General features: G+C 34.0%; 1 protein-coding gene across 13 annotated transcripts; it reads right to left on the bottom strand.

Annotated features, from left to right (window-relative positions):
- Nucleotides 1-3226: 3226 nt before the first annotated feature.
- LOC136208458 (endo-1,3;1,4-beta-D-glucanase-like) lies at nt 3227-7471 on the bottom strand. Of its 13 annotated transcripts, none has more exons than XR_010677154.1 (10): nt 7182-7471; nt 6797-6891; nt 6500-6610; nt 6328-6401; nt 5528-5562; nt 4477-4603; nt 4305-4388; nt 4049-4186; nt 3905-3971; nt 3227-3575 (listed from the first exon to the last, which is right to left on the bottom strand). XR_010677154.1 is itself a non-coding variant. In XM_065999359.1 (10 exons), exons 4-7 carry the CDS (start codon nt 5599-5601, stop codon nt 4312-4314), a joined length of 297 nt encoding a protein of 98 aa, XP_065855431.1. In that variant the 5' UTR covers nt 5602-6401; nt 6500-6610; nt 6797-6891; nt 7182-7471; the 3' UTR covers nt 3227-3575; nt 3905-3971; nt 4049-4186; nt 4305-4311. The 13 variants fall into 13 exon arrangements, 3 of the variants coding, with proteins under 3 accessions (XP_065855431.1, XP_065855433.1, XP_065855432.1); XM_065999359.1 differs by adding an exon at nt 4920-4934 and having other exon boundaries at nt 4473-4603; nt 5528-6401; XM_065999361.1 differs by adding an exon at nt 4920-4934 and having other exon boundaries at nt 5528-6401.
- Between the last annotated feature and the right edge of the window lie 9488 nt (nt 7472-16959).

The raw sequence follows: 16959 nt of genomic DNA, 5'->3' as shown, positions 1-16959 counted from the left end.
GCCGACCTATAGATCCTACTCAAAATACAGTTGAATCAATGATGCAGCGGAATAAACAGACTTTCGTTCTAAACGAATGTCCGCGCACGAACAAAGCTTAAAACCGTCAACTATCGTTGAATCGCGCACGACTAACGAAAATTGGAAGAAAGAGATTAAACTGTGAAATTTTTATTAATTGATAACTGCCTTACATAAGGTGGGGGTCGAGCCTTTATATAGGCTGACACATAAAACCTAATCGGAAACCTAAAAGGAAAAGTGCGATAAAACACAAAAAGGCCGATTTGAGGTCCTAAACGACATCGGATGGCTAAAAAACACGTCCGCCATGGGTTAGTGAACCGATGGGTTTGATTCAATGGGCCGAATCCAACAAAATTAGGGTCCGAAATCGCTAAATTCCAACAACCCGTTTTATCTTCAAAATCTCAGTTTCGGGTCCGCTTTCTCCAAATAGTTCAAGGCCCGCTCCACTTCATCAATCAACCTGAATCATACCATTCCAATTGTGAATCGTAAGATTATGTGATAATTTAGATTGACCTTATAGATTTGGCTCGAATTATAGCTCAATGGGTTCGAATCCTGAATCATAAAACTCTAATAATAGTGAAACAAAGTCGCGTGTTACTTGAATTGCACTTTTAGAGAAAGCCCTGAATATTAAGCTTTTGTTTTTTCATGAGGGGCTTAATGTTACCAAATATGAACGATTAGGTGCCTCGGGATGTCTAGAAACCAAATTACACTTGTAGCTATTACTTATTATTATTACTTTTTTAATATTCTTAAAGAAAGTATACTGATAGTAGCTACTGATACAGTTTCTTGGTTTTTAAGGAAGTAGCAGCCAAGACATATATTAAGTTATACTAGAGAAGAAGAGAGCAGATAAAAAAAGGAAAAAGAACAACTTGATGCTCAAAATGATTGGGTTCCAAAGATACTGATGAAGCAAGTCTTGGCCAAACCATATACTGTGTATTATGAAAGGAGACTAGCAGGCAAGGTTCTACCACACAAGAAGTAAGAAGATGAAGAATGAAAATCAACAGCTTTATGCTCTAAAGAATTAGGTTCCAAATACACCGGTGAAGCCTGTCCTGGCCAAACAACATATTATGTATTATGAAAGGACACCGCCAGGACAGACTTTCACTTGTGTCTCTGAAACCCAATTTTTCTGAGAACCAAGTTTTTCCTACTCCTTTTTCATCTGCTTACTTCTTCTCTAGTTGTACTTAAAACTTTGTCCGGGTGCTGAGTTTCATGTCAGTCTCCATTTATAATACACAATGTGGAGTTACCAAGGACATATTTTATCAGTGTCTCTCGAACCCAATTCTTTTAAGAAACAACAAGTTGTTCATTTTCCTTCTTCATCTGCTTACTTCTTCTCTAGTAGAACTGAATATCTGTATGGATAGTACTTCCCTGGAAACCATATCAGAAATGACCAGCTATCAATAGTGGCGGACTCAGGATTTCCGAATAGGGAGCCCTAATTTTAGCCCAACATGTGGCCGGCCGGAAATTGAAGGAGGAGAGGAGGGAGAGAAGTAAAATTGAAAGAAATGAGGGGGAGGTATACAGCTCTCAAAATAAAAGAGAGCTGAGAAGGAAAAGGGATTGGGATCGATCTCTGATCTCCGATCTCAATCACTTATAATTTTTTAAATTTGCCTAGGCTTACACGACCTGGTTTTGGTCTAGGCAAATTAAAAAAAAATAAAAGAGATCCTGATCTCTTTTATTTTTCTAAATTTGCCCAGACCAAAACAACATGAGATTGACAAATCAAAGAAGGAATAGATGGGTTTGAGAATTCCTTGGTCACCGAAAAATACCGCTGAAGAGGTAATGGAAGTGAATGTAGAAATGGTGTTTGAGAAAGTTGGTTGACTGTAATGTATGAAAGGAGTGAGAAAGTTCGGTCGCGATAGACACAAACAATAGCATGAAAAAATGGTTTCCTAAAAAAAAGCTAAGTAGAAGTAAGTTGCAAATAAGTAATTAGTTGCACGTAGAAAGTATGTTGCACGCGTTTTAGAAAAATAATAACAATTCAAGGCACGTGCAACACACATTATACATGCGTCTTATGTCTTTGCAACCAGTATTTAATTGATCATATTTTAAGCAAGTTGAGAAGGCTATCGGAAAATTTTAAACAAGTTTATCGAAACACTTTGAAAATTTAAAAGGTCAATTAAGTTTTTTAAACTAGTTTAGAGTGTAAATCATATATTGAGAAAAAAATATCCTAATAAAGTAAGTAATTTTCTAATTGCTAAGTTTTCAAATTAGCTAATTATATTTCTAAAATATCGTTACCACTAACTTTGTAATTTGAATTATTTACCTAGTGAATTAAGATATAATTACTCTTTTTCAAAAAACATATAATATTAAAACATATAATTATTCATTTATTGTACCTATTCATTGTAACTCATATGACATTAAATGTGATAACCAATCTTTGACCGATTTACAAACAAATAAACTTTGAACCTCCTATATATATCATTACACGGTATTGTCTCTTTTATAAATCTACTAGGTTATTTTGTTCTTGCAGATTCACACAAAATTAATAAACAAACCAACACTACAGAAAAAATGGCCTATTACGACGCTAAAATTTAAGGTTTAACGACGCTTTTCGGTGTCCCTAAATGCTTACCCACGCTTTTGAAAGCGTCGTCACAAGCGTCATTAAATCGCGTGTCGTTAATTTTAGCGACGCATAAACCATTGTGTAGGTAAATTTAATCCGACGACATAATGCATACAAACGTCGTCATGTTTCCAATGCTTAAATTTTTAGTGTCGTAATTTTTTATATATTATTTATTTTTAATTTCAATAATTGCCAATACATTTTAATACAGCGTCGCAAAGTGAACGACACATAATATTTGTTATGTCGTTATTTCACTTTAGAAAATATTGATAGTGTCTTGAATACCACAACACTTTAATTTAATAGCGTCTCCAAATTGATGACGTTTAGTTAAAAAAACGTCTACATTTGGCTACATAAAAATCCATTTGTTCCAAACAACGCTTTGCATATTACTAGGTCTTACGTATGACGACATTTTCATAAATAACGTCTTGAAACAACCACAAGCTCACAACGCAAATGACTCGTTTCTGACAATTTTCTACGAAATTTTCTGACAGTGGTAAATTATTTATATATAATAATAAAAAAGAATTGAATGAAGCTCTATAATAAGTATAAACCAAAACTGGAATATTATTAATAATTACAAATCCAAAAGTATATCAATAATTACAAAGATAACTTAATTAATATCTATTATGTAGCTCATTACAGAATACAAGAATACAAAATAACATGTGACTATCACCTTCTTTGCTTAACTGAATTGCAAGAGTCATTGCTTCCCTTCCTTATATAGCTATTTCACTAGTATCTAACCATGACTTCTCAAATGTTTACTCTATATAAGGGCAGCTGATGATCCAAATAAAGGTAGTACTTACAACCCTCTGCAGCCTCGTGCCATCTGATTACCGACCGACGATGCAAAAGTAATTAACTGGAGATTAGACCAGTAATTCATAAAGATGCATATTGGAGAAGAAAGGAAATAGCCAAATTGTGAAGATAAAACAGAGGAGATTAGAGCCAAATTGAAAACAACAGAGCTTTAAAATTGAAAATTGCTTAACTGAGTTAGAACCAAACACCTCAATGATTTGAAGAAAACCGAGTTGAGATTACACCCAGATTAAATCAGATTATGGGAACGGATGGATACCGCTTGAATATCAGAGAGAGATTACTCAATTCAATCATCATTGATGAATTATCTTCCAACCAAATGACAAACTAAGCAATATTTTACGAATTTCACTAATCAAATACCTTTCAGAACAGTGCAACCGCAATCACAGCAGGAGCAACCATACAATTTTCCTCTTGAAGTCAACATCTGTATCATAATTATATAGGATTTCATTAACCAGAAATAAGAACTTGACAGTGCATAATTTTCAAACATAGATATACCTAAAAGCAGAGGAGTCAAATCCCTGCATCCTCCAAATCAGCTTTCCATTTCTTGACAAATGCATCTCTCTTAGCTTGCTCCTTTGCTCTATCAAATCCTTTCCTCTATCAAATCCTTTCCCAAAAACGCAGGATTATCTGTATAAATTATCATAAATTACAAATTGGTAATTATACTATATCAATTGAATTGTTTGTATAAATTATACTATCGTGTAAGAAATTGTGGCTACTACTATAAAGTATCAGAACTTACCACCCCATCAAAAGCCTACATCCCCTATTGCAGAGATGCCATTGCTTTTAAGTGCCCCAGTCACAAGTTTGCAATCTTCACAGCCTTTAGTTTGAAACCAAATGAATTCATTATATATATATATATATAAGCACATTAATTTTATATATTACTGTGTCATGAACTCACTCACAGTGTCATGATTTTGCAACCAGATATCTACATCAAATTCAGGATTGCTCAGATTAACAGGATCATTGTACATGAAATCGGGAACAACAACTAAGTATCCAGCTGCTGCAACTCTGTCTGCTAGCTTCCTTTGCATAAAAAAACACATGCAATTGGGGCAAATTACACTTAAACTCGTACTATTTCAATTTGATACATTGAGCTTGAGAATTTAATCTATGTAACACGGACATAAAAACGGAAACCGATATCCGAAAATATTATTTTTATAAAAAAAGTACAGCTAAAAAACGAAAATGAAAATAGAAAAGAAACCGAAACGGACACGAAACATGGAAGTTCTGTTCAAGAGAAGTTTCTGTGCAACATAACTAGACTCGTTTAAGTTCATGAACAAACAAGCTCGAGTAGAATATCCATGACTAAATGTGCATATAAACATACCTTAACTGTGGTGATCTGCAAAAATATTTAAAATGAGATTAAGAAGTAGTAGTTGTAAATTAGAAAATAAAGAAGGTTAGACTGATTTATTACCAAAGACATCAGAAGTTAAGATAATGGCAAGCTTGGAATTAGAAGAGCCAGAGATGTAAGTGTTAAGGCCAGCAAGTTGTTCAACTTGACCTTTTCCGTAGTTTGGATTCAGAATAGGAAAATCACATTTGTAAACGTTTTATTGATAACTATATGTTATTGTTCAAGGCATAGAACTGGATATCATATAATCAGACATAGAGGCAGGCAACCAAGAGAAGTAATCCTCTAGAAGGATTAAGAGTAATTAAAAGCAGAATAAATGGATAATCAAATCAACTGCAAAATTAAAAACAGAGTCAATGCATAATGAAGTTAAACTCCAAACGTTCATCATTCTTATAAAAGCCCCAAACATTTTCTTATAAAAGCACAAACATTCATCATTCTTATAAAAGCACCAAACATTTTCTAGTGTTGTTAAACTCCATACCGCCGGCCTGTTTTGATAGTAATGTCGATAAAATTTCTGCATTTCTTGAAATATAAAAAGGAGGTACAGATGAAAAGAGTACCTGCCGTAGCGACCTAGAGTGATTGTGACCTCGATCTGTAATTGGGATTTAAATTCACCGTTGTTAAACTCCATATAGCAAGCCTGTTTTGGACATAGAACAGAGAGAGAGGAAAGAAAGGAGACACAGGGCTAGACCTAGAACGAGTGCGAAGAGAGGGGAAAGAAAGGAAAGCAAGATATTAACCATGAGCTGACGACAAATAACAATATCATCCATGAGCTGAAGACAAACCATTTAAACAGAAAATAGGAAAGCAAGATATTCAAGGTATTGTTATTCAAAACAAACTATTAACCTCCAAATAATGTCCAAAAACACATAATGCATTTCAAACCCAATTAAATAACCATTATAACTATGCATTTCCAATCTAACACAAATATCTTAAACTCACACCCATTATAGTTTAAGATACACCTTTAGAAAAGTGGTATGTTGCATAAAAGAAGATACTACCTTAATTCATAGTCATAGAAACAAAATTGTTATATCTTTATGCATTAATTACATACACCAGAACAAGTGTTATGTTGCATACAAACTCTTTTATGGATCTAATTGCTACAATACAAACATATTCATCTATTCTTGTTTTCATTACATAACCATGTGTAGTGTGATGAAATATTAATTAATTATGCAGAGAAGTGGATGCATTTTTGGTGAATTGTTATATGTAGCATAAGAGTTCAATGAAATACACAAAGGAAGAAAGATTATCTCATATTCTTCTTCAATTGCAACCACTACTTAATTAATAAATGCATTCAGGTTGTGATATTTGATATACAACTTACCCATTTATATATGCTTCATGAGGTGAATTTGAAATGTGGAATTTAATCTATAGCTGGCTTCCTTCTTCCTGCCACTGTTCAAATATCAGCAAAGAGCAAACGGTATAGCAGTGAACAACTTTTTGCACATATCATCTTCCTTGATCATAATCCAATAGATTAAGCAGGTTACCTCTTTCTAAAAAAAAACCAGACATATCTCGACATGAAGACATCCCAATCGATTGAAACTCATTGATAAGAGGAGGTGATCCTGAAACCCTTTCCGCATCGAATCAAATGACTATACCATGGAAACAGAAAAATCCTTTAAGTAATTGTTGTAAAGCACTGATAAAGGAGTGATCAAAGTAAAAGTTTTCTTAGCTTAGCCTTCCATTGTTATTCTGGTAACTGGGTTTGGGTCAAGGATTTTGCTGATAATGTATACCAAGATGACTTAAAAGCATTTCAAAAATTAGAAACAAACCCGTGTATTAAGGATCAAAAGCATAGAAGTTCAAATTAAGCATAAACTCTGATTCTGTATCTCTGATTCTTACTTCTTGGCCTTTGTCGTTTTATCTACATAGTTGTAAAATGCACAAGAATAAATCATAATTACAGATTAGGAGGTTTTTGAAGAGCATGGTAGAAGAGAAGTCGACAGGAGGAGGAAGAAGAGGGGTGGGGGAGAGAATGATACGAAATAGGGATCTAAACCAGGAAATTACAAGGAAATTCAAAATTATGAAATAATGCCTAGATAGGTTATTATTCAATGGTGAAAAACAAATTGATAATTTAGAAATCCCTAATTTAGAAATGCCCAATTTAGAAATACCTAATTCACACAATTAATTAAATTAACTCACCTCAAATTGAAGGAAAGAAAGAACTCATGGTTGGGTATCAGGGAGAACTGTTGGTGGTGTCGTCTCTTCGTATCACGATTCACAACATATAGTTCATATGTGACCAGAGAGAAGAATAAAAGGCAGAAACAAAATATATTTACAGGAAGAAAAATGTAGGAGGTGAGAAGGAGCAATAATATCGCTAATGGTGGAATAGATGCCGGTGATGGTGGAGAGAGACCTGTTGAGGGGGAGAGACAGGAGAGGAATAGGAGGAAAAAGTTAACTAAGTAAAATTTTGTGTAAGAGGGAATCACGATTCATTTGCCGCCTTTGCATTTGGCAAAGTAATATCAGTTTTTTTTTTCCAATTTATACTTTATATTCAGTAAAGTAAACATAAATTTAACCGGTCTTTTCCTTTTAAAAAATAGGGACGCTTTTTTTTTTTATAAATCTGTAGATAAATTTGTAAAAATGCTATAACAAAAATTAAAAGTATTACTAAATGATTGTAAAAGGCGACCCAAATTAAAAAACGTAGTTAAATTTTAAATATAAGATTTAAAAATAAAAATATATTTAAATAAAAAATACAGAGACACTTTTTCACGACGTAAATTCTAAACCGTCTTTAAAATACTGATGCTTTTTTTAAAAGCGTTACGTTTTTTAAAATGCCAACATATAATAAAAAGTGTCGTTAAGTAATAATAAAATTCGACACAAATATAAAAGCGTGGTTAAATTTTAAAATATGGAGACACATACCAAAATGTGTCGTTAAATAAGTGTCGTAATAGACCATTCTTTTTGTAGTGCAAATTCATAGGTTTGATTGTGAGAAAGCTTTTAGGAAGGAAAGAGTATTTAATACATTAGGATTGGATTTCTTCTATTTTTTTTTTTTGTTTCTGATTTACCCATGATATCTCAATTTTAATAGATTTTTTTTTTTAATTCTTACGTTCTTAAATCGAGGATCAGTATAATTGTTTTTTCAATTAGGGTTTTCAATTCTTCGATCTGCCAATGGATTGGTAGAATTTGAGAATTTTATCTTTCCGATGATAAAACATATAATAATTTTCAATCCAATTATACGAAACTCACCATAGATGATCTCTTAAGGCCGAAGATTTAAGAATCCTCTATTTGTGGGCTTGACTTTCAGATTCCACATATGAGAAATATGGGCGATGATCATCATGGATTGGTTTTGAAAAAATCCAACAGTGTTAAAATGTTTTACTTAGGGTTTATGCACATAGTCATGTTTATTCTAAACCACAGAGAGTAGTTTTTATTTACAATTAATTTGTGAGTGCACAAAATCAATAGATATCAAGGTTATTTTCTTGTTGCAGATTCATAGGTTTGATTTGAGAGAAAAATTTAGGAAAGGAAAGAGTACTTAATACATTAGGATTAGACTCTCTTTTTGTTGGGCTTATGGAGACTAAAATATATAGGCCCAACTGAAGCGATGGGCCCAACTGCAGCGATCCAACTCAGTATGAATGTAACCTCTTTCCCTGTAATCCGTATCTCGTTCATCGTAATTTCAATTATTCCTAACACTTTTTTCTAATTTGCTGATGATGTCCAAATTCAATTTTGTATGTATAAGAGCGAGGGTAATTACGATGGGAGATGGAAAAACCCCTGTGGAGAAATTCGATGGTTTGGATTTCGATTTCTAGAAGATGCAGATCGAGGATTACTTGTACGGTAAAGATCTGTACCAGCCTCTGGGTGAGCAGCCGGAGGATATGTACGATGAAGAGTGGAAGCTGTTGGACAGAAAAGCAATGAGCATGATTCGCCTGTCGCTGTCCAGAAACGTGGCGCATCACACGGTGAAGGCAAAGACCACGAAGGAGATGTTGGAGATTTTGAGTTCGTTATACGAGAAGCCCTCCGCGGCCAATAAAGTTCATCTGATGCGACGACTGTTTAATCTACAGATGACGGAGAATATAGCAGTGGCGATGCATCTGAATGATTTTAATATGACGATCACTCAATTAAGTTCTGTGGATATTGATTTCGACGAAGAGGTATTAGCCTTAATTCTATTATCTTCTTTACCAGAAAGTTGGAGTGGCACGGTTACTGCCCTAAGTGCTTCAGCAGGGAAAGAAAACTTAGGTTTGATGATGTCAGAGACTTGATTATAAGCGAGGAGATTCGCAGGAAAGAGTTAGGTTCCACATCTGGATCAAGCCTTGAATGCAGAGAATCGGGGCAGGTCAGATCGCAGATCAAAGCAGAATCGTGGCAGGTCTAAGTCCAAAGGGAGAGGGAAACCTGTGAAGGACAAGAGCCATATCAAGTGCTGGAATTGTAATGAGAATGGTCATTACAAGAGTGAATGCAAGGCACCGCAGAAGGAGAAGTCAGTGAATTCAGGCATCGAGGATTTTGGTGATGCGTTGATTTTGAGTAATTCAACTGCAGACACAACAGTAGAAGCCCTGGTATTGAGTGTAAGAAGTCCTCTGGAGTCTTGGGTATTAGACTCAGGAGCTTCATTTCATTCATGTAGTAGTGCAGATTTGATGGAAAACTATACCCCAGGGAAATTCGGAAAGGTTTATCTTGCTGATGATGAGCCTTTGGAGATTGTAGGGAAGGGAGATGTTTCGATCAAATCTCCGAATGGATCTGTGATAAAGCTGTCTGGGGTATAAATGTAACCTCTTTCTTTGTAATCTGTATATCATTCATTATAGTAAATATCCTGGTTTGGTAGTGCCCCCAGACGTAGTCATTCATACTGAGTGGCGAACTAGGTAAACAATTCTTATGTGTTTGCTTATTTTTCGTTCATTGTAATTTCAATTATTCCTAACACTTTTTTCTAATTTGGTGATGATGTCCAAATTCAATTTTGTATGTATGGTTGTTTATTCAATCATGTTCGCTAGATAAGTATGTCAATTTGTAGGCTCAGTTGTGGAGTCTGATACCACCAGGTTTGGTCGAGCTTGTCTTTTCCTAGTAGGGATTGTGATGTGCTATTCAGATTTTGTCTAGGGGAGTCATCAAGATAGTTTTGGATTTAGATGAGAGATTGATGGAAATGAAAGGTTCAAATTTGATATCTATATTAATGTTGGGTTTTCCATTGTTTACATCAAGTTAATATATGGTCCTAGTATATTATATACTTATATGGGTTAATAAAATAAAAGGATAAATCCTATTGGTCGATTTATTAAAAGGTACGTTGAATCCTATTGGTTCATTAATTAAAAAGTGTCTTATGGATGAAGAGATACCTTAATAGAAGTTATATTTAAAGAACAAAAATCAGAATTGGTTCTCTCTCTAATCTATCTAAAAGTCATTTTCTCTCCATCTAGAAAATCTGTAAATTCTAAAGGGTTAAGCGAGAGAAACACAATTGTCAGTGATTCCCGAAAAACTCTATTGTTATCATCATGGATCAAGATACTTCTCTTGATTGTCATACTTGTTTGTAAAAATCATCTTATTCCAATATCTAGGTAATTAGTGCTTATCTAATATTATAATAAAATCTAAGATATTTTATCATGTGATATCAGAGCCATTATAATATTTATCTAAATTAGATGGGTTATTTATTGAACTCTTTAACAGTTTATTATATATATTATGGGTTCTTATTCTGTCAACAGCCATCATAATATTTATTGGAAAAAGGATTATGAAGTGTAAACTTCGGGTTCTTTTATTGGTCAAAATTTTTCTTGTATCTTTAGTAATTACCAAAGTGAAAGTCTTATACATATTTAATTGTATAATATTATTTTAATTGATATTTATATATTAAGCTCAATTTTCTAGTCATCAAAGTGGCCAAATTAAAAAGGTTTCATAAATATCAGGTTAAAATAATTTCAATTACTCATATGTAGATGCTTACAACTGAGATGATCGATGTATCAAAATGTTATAAAATATTATGGATCGCTTAAAGGTTGATTAGTTATTTTATAATTTATGCACATTACATGGTTAATTAATATACATTTTATTAGACATGTTCAGTATATCCAAAGAGGTAAATGCTATGGTTACTTTGTTTTTAACAAAATAACTCTTACATAGTGGACAAAGTACCATTACTTGGTGTGTTTTCACCATTGGATGAATTCTACACTCTGTTAAAAACAAAGTAACCATAGCTTGCACCAAACTATCCAAAGATAATATGTCTAGTTGGAGTGTGCTAATTACAAATTATGTATTGTAATTAAATTAAGCATCAATTATAGTTTGGTTCATTGTTGTATATTATTGTTTTATCCAAAGGAGAGATTTTCAATGTGCATTTGATGATGCTATAGAATTATGAATCTATATTATTTAAATTAAATTTATTACTCAAAGCATTTTTAATGTATAAGTATATTTATATATTCTTTTTAGCATCTGTTCCTGTTTTTCTTGATTCGCAAGCTACATCTGTAATTAAGTTCAATGGACTTCACTACAAGAAAAATGAGATTTAATGATAGGAAAAGCCACCACTAAAAGTGTGATTCCACTCATTAAAAGTTTTTAATGAGAGGAAATTTTACCTTGAGAAAACCCTTCTTACTAAAAGTATTAATGAGTAAATAGTTCCGCTCATTATTAACTTATAATGAGTGGATCTTTACCATTATTAAAAACCATGTATAATGATTAAGAATACACTCGTTAAAAGTATTTCTAATATTAGAAAATATGCTCATTGAAAGTATTTCTAATATTCCTCTTATTCTCCAATCTAACATATGGTTTTTAAATTGAAAAATTGTTTCAAATTGATATAGTTGCGTACCATTTATCGGTACTAAAAGACTTGTTCACAAGAGGCATAAATATATTGTCTCTATTCTCAAGGATAAGAGAGGCAGAAGTTTCTCTTTACCGGCTAGATATTAGACTGAAGAATGTATTAGTCAGTTGAGTAGTAAAAAGTCAATAAAAACATAGTGAGATGTTGGTGGGAGAAAACCAACCAGACCAGGAATTTGATAGATTTAGAAGATGTCCAAGATCTAAAGGAAGATAAAATCAAGATCTAAAACACCAAGGTGAAATTGGATTTGTTCACACCACGTCTTTCACTATTGTCTCATGCCAAATTGCCTAATCAATTTTGGACCTATGCATTTGATTGTGCTATATATGTCATAAACCGATTACCATCTAAACTTCTTGATTACAAAACTCCATATGAAAAATTGTTTGGATGCGTACCGGATTATAACCTCTTTCGCCCTTTTGGTTGTTTGTGCTATCCTTGGCTTAAACCTTACAATTCAAATAAATTGCTTCCTCGTTCTCGTAAATGCATCTTTCTTGGCTATAGCAAGGTTCATAAAGGTTATAAATGCTATGATTTACTTAACAACAAACTTTTTATCTCACGCCATGTTATTTTCAATGAACAGGAGTTTCCCTATCAAATGTTAGAACGTGAGTGGCATCTTGAATCCGACTCCAATCATTCGAATGTGCCGGTTTCAGTCACTTTTCCAGCTGCTACACAACCATTCGTAGCTATACCGCCTACTGCTCCAACACACCCACCAAATTACTCACCCAACACTAATACCTCACCTATTAGGGACATAATTCCCTTTCACCCTACTCCAGTACCTCCTCCTACACAAATTCTTCCTAATACAACTCAGCCCCCTGCCCAGACCACTAAAAAGGTCCAGCCTACCCGAAAGGTCCAACCTACTCGAAATCACCCCATGGTAACCCGTAAGCAAACGGGATCATTAAAACCTAAAGCCCTGCAAAGTATAACTACTGTCCCTACTCCCTCTTGCTAAACTCAAGCTATGAACAGTCCCGAATGGCGTGATGCTATGCGTGAAGAGTACAACGCTCTTATTACTAATGGCACTTGGGAATTAGTGCCCGAACATGAAGCTGCTAATACTATTGGAAGTCTTTGGGTCTATCGTGTCAAACTTAATCCCGATGGCACTATTAGTCGATACAAGGCGCGCCTTGTTGCAAAGGGTTATCATCAACGACCCGGGTTTGATTACGATCAAACATTCATCCCGGTTATCAAACCCACAACCATTCGGTTAATTCTCTCCATTGCGGTAATATACTCTTCGTCCATTAAACAACTTGATGTTAGTAATGCCTTTTTGCATGGTACTTTGGATGAAGTTGTTTATATGCAGCAACCACCTGGCTTTGTGCATCCGGATTATCCGAATCATGTCTGTAAATTGAAGAAAAGTCTTTACGGCCTCAAACAAGCACCACGTATGTGGCATCGATGCTTAACACAAGCCCTTTCCTCTCTTGGTTTTCAAAGCTCAAAGGCTGACTCTTCACTTTACTTCTTACGATTAAACGGTATTCAGCTCTATTGTTTAATTTATGTGGATGACATCTTAGTTACCGGTAATTGCACAACTTCTATTGACAAATTGGTGAAAGAGTTACAAAGGCGTTTCGCCATACGTGACCTCGGCAGATTATCTTACTTTCTTGGAATGGAAGCTTCTTGGAAAAATAATAATCTTCATTTATGTCAACAAAAGTACATTACTGATATTCTTCAAAAGTCAAAAATGGATGAATCTAAGGGTATTTCTACTCCTAGTTGCACTAGCACAAAACTTAGTAGAGATGTGGGAGAACCATTCTATGATCCTGGGTTATATCGTCCAATCGTCGGCGGCTTGCAATATGCGACAATAACACGCCCGGACATTTGTTATGCGGTAAATAAAGTAAGTCAGTTTCTTCATAGTCCAACTCTTGATCATTGGAAGGCTGTCAAACGCATCCTTCGCTATCTCAAATTTACACCTTCTCTTGGCATTCAATTCTCCAAAGGCTCTGCTCTTGACATTACGGCCTTCTCTGACGCCGACTGGGGTGGTGACGTTGATGACAGAAAGTCGACCTCTGGATTTGCAGTTTTCGTTGGCCCAAATCTTGTCTCTTGGCGCTCGCGAAAACAACACACAGTTTCACGGTCTTCTACTGAAGCGGAGTACCGAGCCCTTGCTTCACTAGCTTCGGAAGTCTTATGGTTAAAAATGCTAATGGCTGAAATTGGCTACACACCAATGAATGTTCCACGACTTTGGTGCGACAATCTCGATGCTACTTACTTGACTGCCAATCCGATTTTCCATGACAGATCCAAGCATTTGGAAATTGATTTCCATTTCGTTCGAGATAAAGTTGCACGGAAAGAGCTTCGGGTTTCATATATTTCCACTCTCGACCAAACTGCAGATATCCTCACCAAACCGCTCTCTAAGTCTCGATTTCAATTACTCCGGTCCAAATTATCGGTTTCTCCACCGTTAATTTGAGGGGCAGTGTTAAGGTTATTATAGTCTTACGGTTCCAAATTGAGATGCCCTAGACTTGGTCCATCTAATTTGAATTCTCCTTATCTCTGTATTATTATCTGTTGTAACAACTCCTATTTTGTAGCTACCTCATCTGTACAATCTCTTTAAATACTGCTTGTAAATCCCAATTCAATAATAGAGAAATACAACTCTTTCACTCTGAACCAATACATCCTCAAATTGTACTAAAACGACTTAATCTTTAAAATTGTGAAAATTTAAACACTTAATCTAAAATAGATAAATTAACATAGGATCAATCCTTAAAAACCCTAAAATTTATAAGGGCATAATTACGTGATATATCCTGGGGCAAAATAAGAAACTTTATATTTGATATTTTGGAGGCAAATTAGGTTTGGTTTGTTTATATAGTAGAATACTGAAATACTTAATTTCAATCATTCTTCGAAATTACAAGGTTTGATTCATGCAAAATTCCATTTGTTTTTAGAAACGCTGCCAATTTTTGATATTCGCCTCCAAAATTAGAATACAGACATTTTACCTTAGCATTAAATTGTATTAAAACGACTTAATCTTCAAAGTTGTGAAAAGTTAAACACTTAATCTATAAAAGATAAATTATCTTGGGGCAAAATTTAAGAAACTTTATATGTGATATTTTGGAGGCAAATGAGGTTTGGTTTGTTTATATAATAGAATACTGAAATACCTAATTTCAATCACTTTCTCTTGAGGCTTAGTTGTTGCTATTTCTGTTATGCAATTTGATTCCAGTTATGGTATCAATCTGGAGGGTAAATTAGACAACATATTTTAATAATGTGGCTACTGAACGTCAATTCTTAATGGTATTGCAGTGAACTTTACAATTTTTAACATGGGTAGCCACTCAATTTTAACTAACTCCTCAAATTGGTTGTTAACGACATCAAAATGAAAATATTAAAGAATTAAAGTTGTTCATAACGACATTTACCATGAAACCATATTTTTTATTTTTCAAAATCACATTTTTTGAGCTTTCTCTTTCTAAAAATTCACTATCTCTCTTAACAAAACAACGACTTAATGATCTCAAAACAAAAATTTTCAAGAATTAATGTTCCTTGGAATATCATCAACTCTTTGATTTTTTTTAAGCAATTTAACTAGATGCGCGAATCCGCTTTTTACCTATAACCAAGGTTTAGGGGTAGTATTATTTACCAACCCAATTTTTTCTGCCTTTTCATTAGGATTCGTTCTTGTTTGTATATCTTTATTTTATATTTTAGCAAACTCTCATTTTGTAGCTGCTGCACAGCTCCTTATTTATGTGGGAGCTATAAATGTTTTAATTATATTTGTCGTAATGTTCATGAATGGTTCAGAATATTACAAAGATTTTAATCTTTGGACTGTTGGAAATGGGGTTACTTCCTTCGGAGAGGTACATCGTAGCTTTACCGGGACGGAGTCTCGATCGCAAAGAGAGAGGTTTGTTTCGAGAAATATAGCGATCAATTCCGATTCTTTCAAAAATTAAGGGATCGCAAATATGAAAATAAGAGCTTCTGTTCGTAAAATTTGTGAAAAATGTCGGGCGCGCTCTACCACTGAGCTAATAGCCCGTCCGGTTGAGGCAGTCAATGGTTTTTTGAGGCGTTGCGTTAAGAAGTGTAAAGTTAAGTGGCCAAATTATTAAGAATTGAAATTTGGTGGCCAATGATATGAAATGAAATGAATATAGAAATGAAAATAATTGAATAAATATAACAAACAACAACAAATGCTACATGAAAATGTCAATCATACTCTAAAAATTAAAATATTTATCAATTTATTAATTTGCTATAATCACTTATCATCGATTTAGGATTTAGTTGCAAACAACTTGACACTTACAAAATCGAGAATATAAATAATAGTTTCTAATATCTTTTTTGGACACAGTTTGGCAAACGCAATCCTTTGGCTTACTGCTTGCTCAGTATTTTTTTAGTAAAGTCCTTTACACATGCCTGAGGTTCATCTTCACATTTTCCGGGAAATGATTCTTGCTTCATGCACGTGTTAATTATACATATATATTGTTATACGGATTTAGCAAAAAATAAATAAACGAGAAACAAAAACACAGATTTACGTGGTTCACCAACGTTATAAAGCTATTCTCCTTCTACCTGTGGACTAGCCAACATAAGGTTTGTGAACCAAGTAAATCTGTGTTTTGCTTTCTGGTTTATTTTTCTTTCACTAAATCTGCACAACATATATATATTGAATTTCTAAAAATAAATTAAACTAAAAAATACCTTGAGCAAGGGAAGATGAACATAATATAACTATGCATAAAATGAAAAAGAGGGATTTCAGTGTTGGCTTCACCATTTTAATCTGCTAATGATATTCAAGTTGTGTAATTTCTTGTACATAGACAATGCAATTGGCACAAATTTATAGCAGCC

This window comes from Euphorbia lathyris, chromosome 10 (assembly GCF_963576675.1).
Source record: "Euphorbia lathyris chromosome 10, ddEupLath1.1, whole genome shotgun sequence".
NCBI classification, from domain to species: domain Eukaryota; kingdom Viridiplantae; phylum Streptophyta; class Magnoliopsida; order Malpighiales; family Euphorbiaceae; genus Euphorbia; species Euphorbia lathyris.
The sequence above is the reverse complement of the archived record's forward strand: the minus strand, read 5'-3'. Positions and strand labels throughout refer to the sequence as shown.

Bases quoted from the DNA above. Each gene is read 5' to 3' on its own strand.
- LOC136208458 (XM_065999359.1), bottom strand. From the start codon at position 5,601: ATGGAGTTTAACAACGGTGAATTTAAATCCCAATTACAGATCGAGGTC. The intron at 4,389-4,472 runs GTGAGTTCATGA...TTCAAACTAAAG, and splicing joins GCAAAATCATGACACTGTGA to GCTGTGAAGATTGCAAACTT.